General features: G+C 44.8%; 1 protein-coding gene across 1 annotated transcript in view; it reads left to right on the plus strand.

Annotated features, from left to right (window-relative positions):
• Nucleotides 1-16706, plus strand: part of LOC309328503 (transmembrane protease serine 11C-like) — a 71380-nt gene that overhangs the window by 4604 nt on the left and 50070 nt on the right. The window contains exons 2-3 of the mRNA XM_081838504.1: nucleotides 6023-6162; nucleotides 10240-10358. Coding sequence (XP_081694630.1) covers nucleotides 6023-6162; nucleotides 10240-10358 — 259 coding nt within the window. The remainder of the gene's footprint in view (nucleotides 1-6022; nucleotides 6163-10239; nucleotides 10359-16706) is intronic.

Genomic DNA, 16706 nt, shown 5'->3' on the forward strand with positions numbered 1-16706 from the left:
GAGAGTGGGGCCCTAAGCTATAGCTTGTTTAGCTTATACAGTGGTACCTCTGGTTACGTACTTAATTCGTTCTGGAGGTCTGTTCTTAACCTGAAACTGTTCTTAACCTGAAGCACCACTTTAGCTAATGGGGCCTCCCGCTGCTGCCGCCACACCGCTGGAGCACGATTTCTGTTCTCATCCTAAAGCAAAGTTCTTAACCCACTATTTCTGGGTTAGCGGAGTCTGTAACCTGAAGCACCTGTAACCTGAAGCTTCTGTACCCTCTGTACATAAATCCGGCACTGGTTGGAATGACAGTATGTGGAAGGCAGCATTGGCAGAGAAGGTAACCCAGAGCTGCAGGTCGGCTCGAGGTGACATACTGCACAAGAGAATATGTTTTCTGTTTTCTGTTATTTCATACACCAACACAGTCATCAACCTATCAGATGTCTTTTTGGTTAGATTTACTCACCAGCTAAACTACAGCTAGCGCTCTTCTGCTATGAACTGCATTACTTCTTACTTGTTAATTCCTGTAAGCAAAACTGCAGACATGTACTGCTTACATGTAGCAACAGGGTTATGCTACTCTTTTGGGCTACAGAAGTCTTATTACCATAGATATTGCTCCCCGCCCCCAAGTGCTTCCTCTTTTTTTTGCTTTTGCACTGGCAGGCTGTTAAGTTGTGGGTGAACATAGCAGACGACACAGCGATTCTTCAAACAGCTCTTCTTTATTCAGATGTCCGAACAGAACTAAGCTGAGGGGCTCAGTCAGCCTGCTTATACAGTATAGAACAATTGTAACTGTTGCCATTTTCTAAAACTATCCAATCACTTACAGATGGGTAGCCGTGTTGGTCTGCCATAGTCAAAACAAAATAAAAAAATTCCTTCCAGTAGCACCTTAAAGACCAACTAAGTTAGTTCTAGGTATGAGCTTTCATGTGCATGCACACTTCTTCAGATACATTTATCCAATCACTGAACGTCACTTTTCGATCCTTCATTTGCATACAAAACTATCCAATCACTGAACGTCACTTTTCGATCCTTCATTTGCATAACTATCTACAGTATCCCCCTGCTGGCCCAGGGTGAGAACTTCAGTACATAACACAGGCGAAGACAGAGAGAGTACTGTGCAAGGCCCAGAGGATAATTGAAATATTCTGGCATGTCCAAATGACAGCACTTGGCACTAGAGTGCAGAATCATATCCAGTAATTCAGCCTCTTGTCTGTGGGCCTCCATCTCTCTAAGAACCGGGAGAGAACTGGGAAGCAAATAGAAGGTACTCTTACATGCCACCCCAGTCTCTGAGCGGTGCAAGATTTCTGGGTTTCCAGGCATTCCCCCAGGTCCATGTTTCCTTTTGGAAAATGAGGCACAGCGGAGACTATGTAGTCTTTATGATATATGGCCTATTTACACAATGCGGGTGGCATTGTAGTCTAAACCACTGAGCCTCTTGGGTGTACCAATCAGAAGGTCGGTGGTTTGAATCCCTGCGACGGGATGAGCTCCCGTTGCTCTGCCCCAGCCCCTGCTAACCAAGCAGTTTGAAAGCACACCAGTGCAAGTAGATAAATAGGTAGCACTGAAGCGGGAAGGTAAACGGCATTTCCATACACTCTAGTTTCCGTCACGGTGTTCCGTTGCGCCAGAAATGGTTTAGTCCTGCTGGCCACATGACCAGGAAAGCTGTCTGTGGACAAACAAACGCCGGCTCCCTTGGCCTCAAAGCGAGATGAGCACCGCAACCCTATAGTCGCCTTTGACTGGACTTGATCATCCAGGGGTCCTTTATCTTTACCTTTACCATATATCCAACCTGAGCCTATGATGGAGGGCTTTCCAGCACCACACTCCAAAATACCCTTGCTTCACCCAGTGCTACGGCAGCCTTGGAGAACTCAGCCATTGCTCACAAACATTGCTCTTTGCTATCTCCATTGCATAACTCCCAACTGCAATCATAAACTCTCATCTAAAACACCAGCCTCACTTTTTTAAAACTAACTCTCAGTTGAGAGAGGGAGGGAGGCATAGGCGCCGACTCCATGGGGCTTGAGGGGGCCCGAGCCCCCTCAAAAATTCGTTTGGGGGGGCTCCGCCCCCCCAATAATCTCCGGCGCCCCTCCAGCAGAGCGCCATCGCCGCCCCTCCCCCAGCCCAAAATGCACAGGGAGGGGCGGGCTGCATGCCTCCTGCCCTCCCTCCCGAGCAAAAGCTCCACCCAATTTCCTTTGGAGCTGATTAATAGGCGCAGCACGCTCTCCCCTATTCGCTCACGAGGAGGCGGCGCCACTTTATTTGCATATTCATGAGCTTATTTATTATTCATGAGCTTTCCCGGGCCCCCCCAATATTTTTTATAAGTCCGCGTCCCTGGAGGGAGGGCCACTCATTTGCAAATGAGATTTGTCCTTGATCCTTACTTGTCCTAATCGCTTCTTATCTCCAGTCTATCGCCTCACTGGCTTAGTCCTGGCTTAATTAGCTTTTGACATCCCAGGCCTTAATTAAATTCTAACATCCTGAGAAACTTAGCACCCAAGAACTCATAACAGTATATTAAATCTATGCTGGATGGCATTGGCTGGGACAAAAACCAACATGAGTTTTATCTTTTATTTCAGCAGGCTAGAAATTAGTCTCTGGTATGCAAAGCGACTGTAACTTTTAAAGGTATTTCCCTCCTCCACCACCCAAAAGTCAAAGTGGACAACGGTTCCTTAGCTTCTCTAAGCTTCCCTTCCTAAGATTTCAGCGTCCTTTCTTGGGTTCCATGATCGCCGAAGATGGTGAAAGCAGTTTCCTTAATACTTCTTCTTAACTGTATGTCAGTTCAAAAATTACCTTGATAAAATACCGTATTTTTCGCCCTATAGGACGCACTTTTTCCTCTCCCAAAATGAAGGGGAAATGTGTGTGCGTCCTATGGGGCGAATGCAGGCTTTCGCTGAAGCCTGGAGAGGGAGAGGGGTCGGTGCGCACCGACCCCTCTCGCTCTCCAGGCTTCCCGCACCTCTCCGCAAGCAGCAGGAGCACTCCCCCCGCTTGCGGAGAGTTGCCTGCATGCTGAAGCCTGCGTGCGCTGAGCTCAGCATGTCCAGGCTTCGCGGACCTCTCCGCAAGCAGCGGGAGCCAGCGCTGGGCTCCCACAGCTTGCAGAGAGCTGCCTGTTTGGGGGGAAATAATTTTTTCCCCTTTATTCCCCCCCCAAAAAAAACTAGGTGCGCCTTATGGGACGGTGTGTCCTATAGGGCGAAAAATATGGTACATATTTTGTTACACGCAAATGGCTTTAGATCCATAAATTACCATATAGCATATATTCAACACAAAAAACAGTGACAATTTGTTGTTGACAAAGGACAGCTGGACATATAAAGGGCCCCATTACCTTCAGGAGCCTAGGGCCTCATCAAACCTAAATCCGGCCCTGATTCCGACTTTGCACAGAGAAGCTCTCCTCGGATTTTTGGAAGTGGGGAGTCGCCATACAAGCTGCTGCAAAGAACTGCATCCCCTCCAAGTGTCCCGATTTCCCAGGGACAGTCCCGGAGTTACAGAAGCCATCCCAGTTTTTGATATGATCCCTGAATGTCCCATGCATATTGTGGAGAAAGTGACTTGGAAGAGGTTTTTCTCCCTCTCTCAGTACTAGAACTCAGTGGCATCCAGCAAAGATGCAGGCTGAAAGATTCTGGACCGACAAAACAAAGAATTCCTTCACACAATGCATAGGTAAATTATGGAATTCAAAACACCCCCCATAAAAGGTAGCATTGGCAATTGTTTAAAAATAATTAAAAATTTCATTTGCAGTTAGTTTGGAATTTAAGGGCTTTATTTATTTCCGGATGCCGACTCATTCCCGCCTGGGTAAACTGAAGGTGTCACAATTAAGTAAGAAATTTTGGTGCAGGTAAACAATGTCTGCCATAGGATTAAGAATATTAATTTTGTTTGATGCAGGACAAAGATAACTCAGAGCTATAACCAGCCAGCTTCTTATACTGGCATTCAGGCTGCATTCACGCGGCAGTTTATTCAGTTTTCATGACACTTCCCTGTTAGGTTCTGCATTATACCGTATTTTTTGCTTTATAAGACTCACTTTTTCCCTTCTAAAAAGTAAGGGGAAATGTGTGTGCGTCTTATGGAGCGAATGCAGGCTGCGCAGCTATCCCAGAAGCCAGAACAGCAAGAGGGATCACTGCTTTCGCTGCACAGCAATCCCTCTTGTTGTTCTGGCTTCTGAGATTCAGAATATATTTTTTTCCTCCTCCAAAAACTAGTTACAGATAGGTAGCCGTGTTGGTCTGCCATAGTCAAAACAAAAAATTCCTTCCAGTAGCACCTTAAAGACCAACTAAGTTAGTTCTAGGTATGAGCTTTCGTGTGCATGCACACTTCTTCAGATACACTGAAACAGAAGTCACCAGACCCTTCTATATAGTGAGAAGGTGGGGAGGGGTATTACTCAGAAGGGTGGTGGGAATGGGTGATTGGCAGATAGCTGTGATGAGCCTGTTGACGACTCTTAACGACTGCAATAGGTCTTACAGGAAAAATTTGAGATTCCAAGCGTGTGTTCATTGCTTGGAAGACGGCTAACGTACCAAAAGTTTTTTATTCACAAATTTGATGAGCTTTATTTGGACTGGATGTTGCATGTTTTAATTAAGTAAATCGATTATATTGTATTTGTGGTTATTGTAAGACTGATCCTTTGTAAGCATGGGTATTTAGTTGTAGCCCTCCTCCCCAGAGTGCTTGTTAGGTTCTCTCCACTTGACATCCACGGTTTAAATCCCTACATGACACAGGTAACAGTTCAAAGTCTTTTTTTAAAAAAATAATATTTATTCAACTTTTAAAGATTACAGAGAAAAAACAAAAAAGAAAAAAAGGGAAAAAAGAAAAAATACAAAAAATACAAGCAATTAAAAAAAACACATAGATCAAACCTTTACATAACTTTCTTTCCTTTGCTTATTTCCTTGACCTCCTCACACCTCCCTTTTTTGTATTCTAGTTCAATTAGATATTTCAGCAAATCCTTTCCAGCTTTGTTTTTATCCTATTAATTTATCTTAATATACTGTAATTTTACATTCTCGTCTTTCACCAATTAACAAATCCATTTTTACCTAATCCTTTATATCATTTCTGCTAAAACCACATTACTTCATTCCAACATCCTTCTAACATTCCTTAATTTTGCAATGTTTCTGTAGATAAACTTTAAATTTTTTTCCAATCTTCTTCCACCGACTCTTCACCTTGGTCTCAGATTCTGCCAGTCATTTCCGAACAGTTCGAAGTCTTATTGAGGTCAGTTTCATGGTTAAAGGAAGTAATTTATCCTCCAACACTCGAGACTTGGTCACATTCACGTTGTTGTTGTTGTTGTTGTTTAGTCGTTTAGTTGTGTCCGACTCTTCGTGACCCCATGGACCAGAGCACGCCAGGCACTCCTGTCTTCCACTGCCTCTAGGAGTTTTGTCAAACTCACGTTGGTCGCTTCTATAACACTGCCCAGCCATCTTGTCCTCTGCCGTCTCCTTCTCCTTGTGCCCTCCATCTTTCCCAACACCAGAGTCTTTTCCAGGGAGTCTTGTCTTCTATGAGGTGGCCAAAGTATTGGAGCCTCAGCTTCAGGATCTGTCCTTCTAGTGAGCACTCAGGGCTGATTTCCTTAAGAATGGAGAGGTTGGATCTTCTTGCAGCCCATGGGACTTTCAAGTCACATTCACACCATGCATCTAAAGCAGTCAGTGCCCATTTAAAGCATGCGACTTTTCCGAAAAGCTTCAGAGGGCTGTAGTTTACTCCTCACACAGCTACAGTTGCCAGCACTCTTAATAAACTTTAGTTCCCAGGATTCTTTGCAGTGTGTGTCTGTGTGCCATGTGCTTTAAATGAGACAGGCTTAATTTAATTTCGGATGCTTACCGAAGAAGAAAGAAAAGATAGGGACAATGGTTCTGTTTATTAAATAGAATGATTTTGCTGACTTTTTCAGAGTACAGCAGTCAGCCAGAAGACACAGAGACTTTGAACCATGGAAGATTCTTCTCATCATTCTGGGCACTTCGATTGCAGCAGCCATCGCCATCGGTCTCTTCGTATACTTCATACACTTTCCGCAAGACAGAAAATATGGTAAATATCGTGTTTGTAGAGCTGCTTTCTGAATGAAAGTATTGGACCTGTCACTTTTCCATGGGGTCTGGGTAAAAACCAGATCCAGTGGAATCAAAATGGTTTCCTGCAATCAAATTAAATATTATACAGCAAATACTACAGGTCTAGTATTCGCCAACCCCACAAAAACATTGCTCCAAGGCCCAGATCCTAATGGGTATCATCATGATTTTTGTATGGTGATACCAGTAACAAATAATAGAACATAGTTGTGATCCATGTGGTCTTGACTGTGCTCTTGTGAGTATCACGTGTAAAAACGACGAGGATCCATAACTATCTGTGCCCTGGATTCATGGTTTTGCACCTTTGCAGTTCAAGAAGGCATCAGATCCATGATTTTTATGATTCAGAGAATGGAGGCAAACTTGACAGTGGTTATGGGGAGGGAAAGGGACGCAGGTGGCGCTGTGGGTTAAACCACAGAGCCTAGGACTTGCCGATCAGAAGGTTGGCAATTCGAATCCCCACGACGGGGTGAGCTCCTGTTGCTCAGTCCCTGCTCCTGCCAACCTAGCAGTTCGAAAGCACGTCAAAGTGCAAGTAGATAAATAGGTACCGCTCCAGTGGGAAGGTAAACGACATTTCTGTGTGCTGCTCTGGTTTTGCCAGAAGCTGCTTAGTCATGCTGGCCACATGACCCGGAAGCTGTATGCCGGCTCCCTTGGCCAATAAAGCGAGATGAGTGTCACAACCCCAGAGTCGGTCACAACTGGACCTAATGGTCAGGGGTCCCTTTACCTTTATGGGGAGGGAACCATTAAAAAAAAATCATTCAGTTCCACTAGGATCTCTTTTACTGCATCCAATGTGTCTGAGCACACATAGATGCCTTTTCTTTCTTTCTCGTGACTCCACCCCCAGTCACTCTGCCTGCCGCCTCTACTGGTCTCCCACATCAGTCCCCTTTCCCTTCTTTTCTCTCAGTTGCTCCACTTTCTGTTCAGCTGCTCAAGGGCTGGTCTGAACCTTAAAAATCACAGAGGGTTAGATGAGGAACTCGGAAAGAGCATCACTCTTCAAGCTTCCTCCTTCAGGTCCGTGAACTTTCATGACAAAGGAGCATTAAGTTTTCAGAAGGAGGAGACACAGGCCTTTGTTTCTGTGTAATTTTTTATAGCAAGATGAACATCCAGGTGGAACTTGACCCAACCATACCATATTTCACCGTATTTCAGTTCAATAAGGTTATTGTGTCAGCCGAAGGCCATGACAAAACCATACAAGCGCAATCAATAAAATTACATATAGAGTGAATACTCTGCATAAACCAACAAAACCAAGCAAGGCAAGCGAGACTATAAATGGGGAGCCACCACAACTATACGCAGTGTGTTTCAAATTATACCTCTGAATCTGCCTTACAATTTACTGCAATTTTGCCCAGTTCCTTCTTCCTAATCTTTCTTGCCGCCAGTGCAAAAAGCGCCAATTTATGAGTCACTGAGGGGTTCAAGTCATTCAGCAGCCACTCAGAATCCTCTTCGCCAAGGAAAGACTGCTTTCATCAACCAACAGGAGATGTAGAAAACCATGCTTTATAGCAGTGGTTCCCGATTAGTGGTTTCACCATTGCCCCATCCCTTGCCAATTACCATATTTTTCGCTCTATAAGACGCACCAGACCACAAGATGCACCTAGTTTTTGGAGGAGGAAAACAAGAAAAAAATATATTCTGAATCTCAGAAGCCAGAACAGCAAGAGGGATCGCTGCGCAGTGAAAGCAGCAACCCGTCTTGCTGTTCTGGCTCCTGGGAGAGCTGCGCAGCCTGCATTCGCTCCATAAGACACACACACATTTCCCCTTACTTTTTAGGAGGGAAAAAGTGAGTCTTATAGAGCAAAAAATGCGATAATATTTTTTTTTTGCCATTTTTGCATGGTAATATCACAAATTTTGTGGTCTGTTTTAGCGCTGTATGGCTTTTCACAATATTGGCCAAAATTGGTTTAGAAATCACACCGTTTTAACAATTTTGACCCTGCAATACACAGCAATATACCTCTCCTCACTCAAGGGAGAGCCAATTTCAAGGCACCACCGATATCGTACAATGATCTCAGCCAGGGCCTGATTTAGGTTTGATGAGGCCCTCAGCTCCTGAAGGCAATGGCGCCCTTTATATGTCCAGCTGTCCTTTGTCAACAACAAATTGTCACTGGTTTTTGTGTTGAATATATGCTATGTGGTGATTTATGGACCTAATAGGTATCTAAAGCCATTTGCTCATAACAAATAGGAGCCTACACAACACAAAACACTGTTGCTGTGTGTAGGCTTTATTTTATTTGTTTTTTTAATCTTATATTCTGGAAATGTAAAAGGGATTCCAGGCACTCACACAGGGTCTGTGCTCCTTTGGAGAATTGAGACACATAGCGGAGACTGTTGTAGCTTTAAGAAATACAGTTTATTCACCAATTTGCACCTTCCGTCTGTGTGGATGGGACTTCAGATCTTACAGCAGTGTCATTTCAAGACGGGCTTGTACCCCACAGCAGTGCAGCCATCGAGATGAAGACATCTCTCCCAACCAGCCTTCAGCCAACCTGCCCAAGATGGACCCCAGTCTTTCTTCCTCCTCCTTCTTCTTCCCAGAAGAGTAAAAGGGACCCCTGCCCATTAGGTCCAGTCATGGCCGACTCTGGGGTTGCAGCGCTCATCTCGCTTTATTGGCCGAGGGAGCTGGTGTTTGTCTGCAGACAGCGGTCATGTGGCCAGCAGGATTAAGCCGCTTCTGGCGAACCAGAGCAGCACACGGAAACGCTGTTTACCTTCCTGCCGGAGCGGTACCTATTTATCTACTTGCACTGTGACGTGCTTTCGAACTGCTAGGTTGGCAGGAGTAGAGCAATGGGAGTTCACCCCATCGTGGGGATTCGAACCTAGGCTCTGTGGTTTAACCACAGCGCCACCCACATCCCTCTGGAAATGTACATCCAGTTTATTTTTCCCTTTAATTTTTTTTTAGGCCCCCAAGAGAGTGGGGGCCTAAGCTATAGCTTCTTTAACTTATATGTAAATCTGGCAATGATCTCAGCCGATAGCACTGCTGATCTGGGCTGCCTTCCCTCATGCTGACAGAGAGCAGGGCAGCCAATTGCCCTCACATGGCACAGTGGCACTACCATCCCCTGGCACTGAGGCAGAGCAGCTTTTCTCAGTCAGCAGGAAAGCAGCAGCAGCCACAGTGGATATGCATCTTCGCTGGCTGCCCCACTGATGAAGGCTTGAAGCATCCCCCATCCCCTCGCACTCAAACCATGAGGTCGAGGTGACTCTGCTTCCTCTCCTCCCCCCACCCATTCCATCTCCACAGCCGCTCCTTCCCTCATCTCCACGCCTGATCTCCTGTTTCAGACATCGTGATATATCGGAATCTGTTTAGCTGCTGATATATCACGATGTTGCAAACCAGATATCGCTCAGCCCTACTCTGTTGTTTAGTATACCTACAATCCTTTGCTTATTAGGGGATACCCGACATTTTCTTCCAAAAAGTGCTTTGCAGAGGTAACTACCGTAGAGTTATCAAAAGTAAGGGGTCTGTGGCTTGGCTTTTGAAAAATAGGGGGGCCCTCAGTAATTAGCTAATTGGGAACCACTGCTTTATAGGAGCATAGGAAATGGCCTTACACCAAGTCCAGCTCAGCAGCAGCAGCTGTCTGGGGTTTCAGGATTATCTCCTGGCCCAACCTGGAAATGCTGGGAATCAGATCTGCAATCTTTCCCATGCAAATTTCATCTTTTGCCATGAGCTATGGCCCTTCCTTCAAAGTTCTAAGCTGTTTTCAAACAGCTGAGGTTACTTACACGTTCCCAGGCCCAATTCCAGAAGTCTGGTGAGCCTGAGCAGGGAGAGAGAGTGGCTTAAGGTAGCCAAGTGTGGCAAGAGGGAGAGAGAATTGTTTTCCCCTCCCCCGCATGCTCATTCTGAGATATTTAGTGGTATGTATTTATTGGTGGTTCTGGAGGGATGTGGACTTTCTAACACAGCAGAGGCCTTATCATTCCCCCGCTTTTTCTTTTGCAGATCAGAGATTAACCTACTTCAGCAGCAACTTCAAAATTATGGGCGTCCAGTACAATCCTGCTTTGTCTCGACAGTCCTCAGATCGATTTAGAGAGGCAGGAAATTGGATTGAGAAACTGGTATGTGCAATTTATTTGTTCATCGCAGTTGCTTATTTTCACTGTTGGAGATGCAAATCTTTCCAAGGCGGCTTACGAGTAACATGAAACGACATCTAAAAGAATACGCAATAAGCAATATCAAGAAATTGGGAAGCCCTTGGGATCCTTCCCACTGGGCAGTTGCTGGGAGATGTCCCTGTGGAGGGTGGGAACAGGCTCTGGGGACATTTTTCCTTCCTGCTTGCCACCTTGGTCTCCTGGATCTTTGTCACAGGGCAGTTGGTGGTATATGATCTCCCTATTCCAGACGTTTCCAACCTTTTTGAGTTGACAGCTCCCTTGGCCAGCTACATTCTTTCTGCGGCACCCCTGTGGGGCTCAAGAGCCCAGTTATGTCACCCCTTGCCTGCAGAGCTGGCAGCCTCACCCTTTTTTGAACACCCTCCCTTGTGGAGTGTTCCCTCAGCCTTCTCTCCTTGGGAGTCCTCTGGGCAGCTGCTGCCCCGATCTCTGAGCTGCCCCCTCCAGCCCCCAAGAGAGGTGCCTCCGGACACTGCCCAACAGGGGCCTGGGAAGAGGATGCCCCCAGCCTTAGTGGCGCAACAGGAGGCCAGCACCTTACCTTAGGAGGCAGCAGTGGGCGCTGCCAGGCCTGTATGGCAGAACGGCTCTCCTTCAGCACTGGGCACTCAGCTCCCAGGCAGACCTTGCACACAGCAAGCAGAAGAAAGGCCAGCGCAGCGCCTGCCAGCCTCCCACTTATCTGTCCATTCCCAACAGCAAGGGCTGGCGGACTGGCTGGCTGGGCTTCCTCGCCCACTTGCCTGCTTACTCCGAGGCCGCCTCAACTCCTGGCAACCAGTGCCCCCTGACCAGCCCGAGGCATCATTCACCTGCGGAGCTTGTAGCCAGGGCTGCTGCAACAGACAGCTGTGCAAGCCTTTGGGAGGCAGAGACACAAAAAGGCATCAGAGGAAGGGAAGGGAAGGGGGACACAGGCCAGTGTTTCCCACGACACCCCTGACCACCATTCAAGGCCCCTGGGGTGCCATGGTTGAAAACCACTGCCCTGTCCTATTTTTCCTCCTGTCCTCGTTGCTCAGCAGTACCCATTATAGGAAATAAGAATGATGGGTGGTTGTTTTCCCCAACACCTGCTTCTCACATTGTGTCAAATCCCAGCAAAGACGGCCCATCTCACATATAAGGTCTGCTGAATGTGTTCAAGTCGCTATCTGAACAGGGGTCAAAGCTAGACTTGTATCTCTGTCCTTGGTCTGTGGCATTCATATGACGGAAAGGATTACTGATGCATTTGGACTATTTGTGGAAGGCATGGGGAACCTGGGGGTCTCCAGATGTGGTTGGAAGTCTTCACATCACTAAATTCACAGGTAGATTGAGGGGAGAACAATAGGCTTGTTTCCTCCTAAAGTGAGGGGAAATGACGAGGCTAAGCATGCGAGGACAGCTTACTCTGTGGGCATTGGCAGGTAACAGCTGACTTCAACTAACAAGCGTAGGCAAACATTTTTAAACTGCTGAAGTTGTTCATGAAAGATAAGTGTAGCTTTTGGCTCAGCCCTGTGTTTCATACACTCCAAGCAGGCATCAGTAAATTTACTAGGTGAGAACAGTGTTGCTTTTTCCCTGTGCAGTTGATTAGTGTTCCAGTACTGGGGGAAAGTAATGTATCCAAAACAGTCTAAAGGAAAGAGTAGAAAGGCATTTGGATATCCCATAAGTGAATTCTCGTTTGTTGTACTCAAAAGTGAGTGTGCATTTTGAACATTAAAGAGCTGCTGGCAGTTCTGTTGCAATTGGATTATCCTCTGGAAATTGGTTTTTAATCCGTGTGAATCCTTCCTTGATGTATTCATTTGCTGCCTTACTGAAGATGATGATGGCGATAATGTTTAATTGGTTACAGATTTATGACTCTGGCTTTGAGAGTGCAGATGTCTTTGTTTAGACGCCTATATACTTGTTTGGTTAGTACAACAAGCAAATATTCAGTTTCCTGTTCTTCTTTAAACAATCACGTGTTCACTTACTGAGAATGTAAATATATCGAACAAATGATGTTAAAAGAAGGACAGGAAGCTGAGTATTTGCTTGTTGTACAGACCAAACAAATGCAACACAGGGGTTCTGCCCTAGCCTTTTCCTCAGAGACTAGTTTTGTATATGCAGGGATTCATTCACAAACCCACACTTGGTGGAAGCATTCAAACGTTTTTTCTACCCCTACTACAACAGTCCACAAGGTAGGCCAGGATTATTAATTCCATAGTGCAAATTGTGGGGAAAGATTGAGAGTGAGAGAAGAGAAGCTTGACTCCTCAGGCTGTTTAGTGAGTCAGTGGCTGAGGTGAAAACAATAGGACCGGAAGCACAATTTGGGTAGGCTTGTGGTGGCATACGGGAAACCAAGATGGAAAAAACCTGCTATTGGATATATTCAAGATTCTAAAAAGGCAATGTATTTTAAGGACATGCGTTGTGGTTATATCGGTGTATGTATCAACATTATCCACATTTTGCAGGGGGGGGGGCGGACTCGATGACCCTTGTGGTTCCTTCCAACTCTACAATTCTATGACTAAGTAAACACCCCCAAACTTTAAAAAAAAAAAAAAATTGAAGAGATTTGTGCATTTGGTGTGCATAACATAGGTCCATGGCACCGTTATATAGCAATAATCTGTGACAGTGAATAGTTTGGGGTGATAAGTGATCCTGAGCAATCAGGGCCAGATTTAGGTTTGATGAGGCCCTGAGCTACTGGAGGTAATGGGGCCCTTTATATGTCCAGCTGTCCTTTGTCAACAACAAATTGCCGCTGCTTTTTGTGTTGAATATATGCTATGTGGCAATTTCTGGACCTAATAGGTATCTAAAGCCATCTGCACATGCAGAATGTAGGATCCATTCCGGAGCCCCGTTCACATCCAGAAACGAACACGACCTGCGTCCGTGCATCTGCGGGTCATGATTCGCCAGTTCTGTGCATGTGCGTGACATCATTTTGACGCATGCGCGAGCTGTAAAACCCGGAAGTAACACGTTCCATTACTTCCGGGTCGCCACAGCACGCAACCCAAAATTACTTATCCCGAAGCTACTACAACCCGAGGTATTACTTTATATAGAAATGAGCAAACCAGTGATATTTTAGGGAGCAGGCTAGCAGGCGGGGCCCATTGCTTACATTATAGGAGCCTACGCAGCACAAAATACTGTTGCTGTATGTAGGTTTTATTTTATTTGGGTTTTTTAATCTTATATTTTGGAAATGTACATCCAGTTTTTTTCCTTTGGGGGGGGGGCAAGGGAGTGGGGCCCTAAGCTGTAGCTTGTTTAGCTTATACGTAAATCCGGCACTGTGGGCAATAATGACATATGACCTAAATGCGACCCACCTAAATTTGAATGCCTTCTGTGGGAGCGGCAGGCCATATATCTAAGTGCCAGACTTTCCCACTGAGCACCTAAACATAGAGAGTGGATGATGCTTTCCCTACGATGACAAAGGTGCAGGAATGTCAGGATTCCTGCCGGAAGGATGATTAGCTATGTGTACCAATCAGCTGCCGGTAACATCTGGAAAATCTGGAAAACGTGCTCCTTAGGTGGAGCTGAGTCAAGGGAAGGAGTCAGTGACAAACAAAAAACTTTCTCATTTCCTAATCATTCAAATTCTCTGAGGTTAACAATGGCTGTCTCCTCTAATTCCTACTCAAGTGGCGCGTGTTGCATATGTGAGGACCAAACGAGACATGCTATCAAAGGTGTCTCTGCCCTTGATGGACAGGGTTGTTGCTTTTAAGAAACGGAAACATAGGTGGGAGGTTGGAAGCTGATATTTATTGGAGCATAAAAAGCATTTATTTCACTGCTGCAGTCCTGAGGGAGGAAAAAACCTTCTCTGAAAGTGGCATTTTCCTTTGGAGAAATCCAGTGGATTTCCCAAAAAGAAAATACCAGTTCCACAGAACAGATATATCCCTCAGGGCTGCAGCAGGGGGATGAAAGGTTTAAATCACCACCACCGTGCCTTGGGTGCTCCAATAATTATATTCCTCCTCCCGATGCTGATTTTATTTGCATTTTTAAAGGCAGAACAAATATGTTTAATGTCACAGGTACTCTTGCTATAAATCTTCTTGACCTGGATAATTATTTCCTTATCACCTGAGATCCTTCTCTCAAGGAGTAGAGAGAATGTTGTGAAACTAGACCTCATAAGCTCAGTCCTGTGCATGTGTACTGGGAATTATTATTGTCCCTGTCTCCAGTTGGGCTCACTCCCATTTAAGCATGCATATAGCCTTCATCTCTCTCAGATCTTGCATTAGATGAAACTCCCAAGTCCTGTTTCTCTAAGGGCTGGTTTGCAAATGGCAGTAGGGCGTGCTGGATTTTTCAATTTTCAACTTCCCAAAATATGAGGGGTGCTAAAAAGTTGGAACGACTTAGGAATTCAAAAGAGATTTTGGTTATATTAATATAACTTAGTTTTGCTTGTTTAGTAAAATGTGTGTAAAATTGCACAGAAAAAAATACAAATGCAGTTGTACCTTATTATTATTATTATTATTAAGCATTACCTGACATTTTCAGAAGGTAAAATCAAAATCCTTTGGTTTTCTGAAAACAGTTTGTGGGGCTTCTTCATCATAAAACTAAACTTGCCCAATCATGAAAGTTTTGAATTCAGCACTCGCAAAAACACATTTTTAAGGCCTGTCACCGAATAAATTAGCAAAATTTAAGTTTCAGCCCTTAAACTCACCCCAAAATTTAAGTTGCACACCCTAGTATGGCAGCTCATCACTTGTTTTCAGTAGTCTTAGACAAGTTTGGTCAATACTTTATAGAGACTTGAGCCAGCAGTCTCCATGTGTGTTGGTGTTCTGGCCATGATTCGCCACTCCCACAAGATAGCTGACTACATGGTGCCTACATGCATACAGTCTTTCATGCACAGGTACAACTCACATGGTTGATTTCCCCGATAAAATCCTGGTAATGTCCTGCAAGAAGGAGCTGGCCAGTTGTGTGCACGTATGCCGATCTCTTTTGTCGACCAATGTCATTCGTGCCCTGTGTACAGAATTGAGTTAGTGGAATAATATAGGTAAAGGTAAAGGGACCCCTGACCATTAGGTCCAGTTGTGGCTGACTCTGGGGTTGTGGCGCTCATCTCGCTTTACTGACCAAGGGAGCCGGCATACAGCTTCCAGGTCACATGGCCAGCATGACTAAGCCGCTTCTGGCGAAGCAGAGCAGTGCACAGAAACACCGTTTACCTTCCTCCCGGAGTGGTACCTATTTATCTACTTGCACTTTGACGTGCTTTCGAACTGCTAGGTGGGCAGGAGCAGGGACCAAGCAATGGGAGCTCACCCCGCCGTGGGGATTCGAACCACTGACCTTCTGATCGGCAAGTCCTAGGCTCTGTGGTTTAACCCACAGTACCACCCATGTCCCTAGTTGAATAATATAGAGATTAAAACCATACGAACAAGTAAAAGAACATGTTTATGATTGGTTGCACTACTATCAAATAAGTGAAATGTTTAAAAAGGATGTGAAAGAAAAAGGGTACAAAGAAAAAGACTCAAAATTTCAAACAGAAATTGTCAATAATGATTGTAAGATAATTTCCAAAATGTATAAAATTCTGTTGGAATGGCATACAATGGATGAGGAAGTAAAAGTGGTCATGATTCAATGGGCCAAAGATTTAGGTTATAACATAGAAATGGATGATTGGCAAAGAATATGGAATGAAAACCTGAAGTTTACAGCATGTGTCACATTGAAAGAAAATGTTATGAAGATGGTATATAGGTGGTATATGACACCAGTAAAATTAGCAAAAATGTACAAAACTTGTAACAAATGTTGGAGATGTAAGGAGAAAGAAGGTACATTCATGCATATGTGGTGGGATTGTAAGAAAGTAAGGGGGTTCTGGGAGATGATATATAATGAACTAAAGAAAATGCTAAAATATAGCTTTGTTAAGAAACCAGAAACCTTTCTGCTGGGAATAACAAGAATGGACATAAATAGGAGAGACTGTAAACTTTTTCAGTATGCAATCACCGCAGCAAGAACACTGTTGGCCCAAAAATGGAAACAAGAAGAAGTATGTTGTATTGTTTTAGTGTTGTTAGCCGCCCTGAGCCCGGCTTCGGCTGGGGAGGGCGGGATATAAATAAAATTTATTATTATTATTATTATTATTACCGACTTTGGAAGAATGGAGGACAAAATTAACAGACTATGCAGAACTGGATAAATTAACTGGGAAAATCAGATTCCAAAAGGATCACAGGTTTTTTGAGGACTGGGGAA

This window comes from Podarcis erhardii (genome assembly GCF_964252035.2).
Source record: "Podarcis erhardii genome assembly, chromosome: 13".
NCBI classification, from domain to species: Eukaryota; Metazoa; Chordata; class Lepidosauria; order Squamata; family Lacertidae; genus Podarcis; species Podarcis erhardii.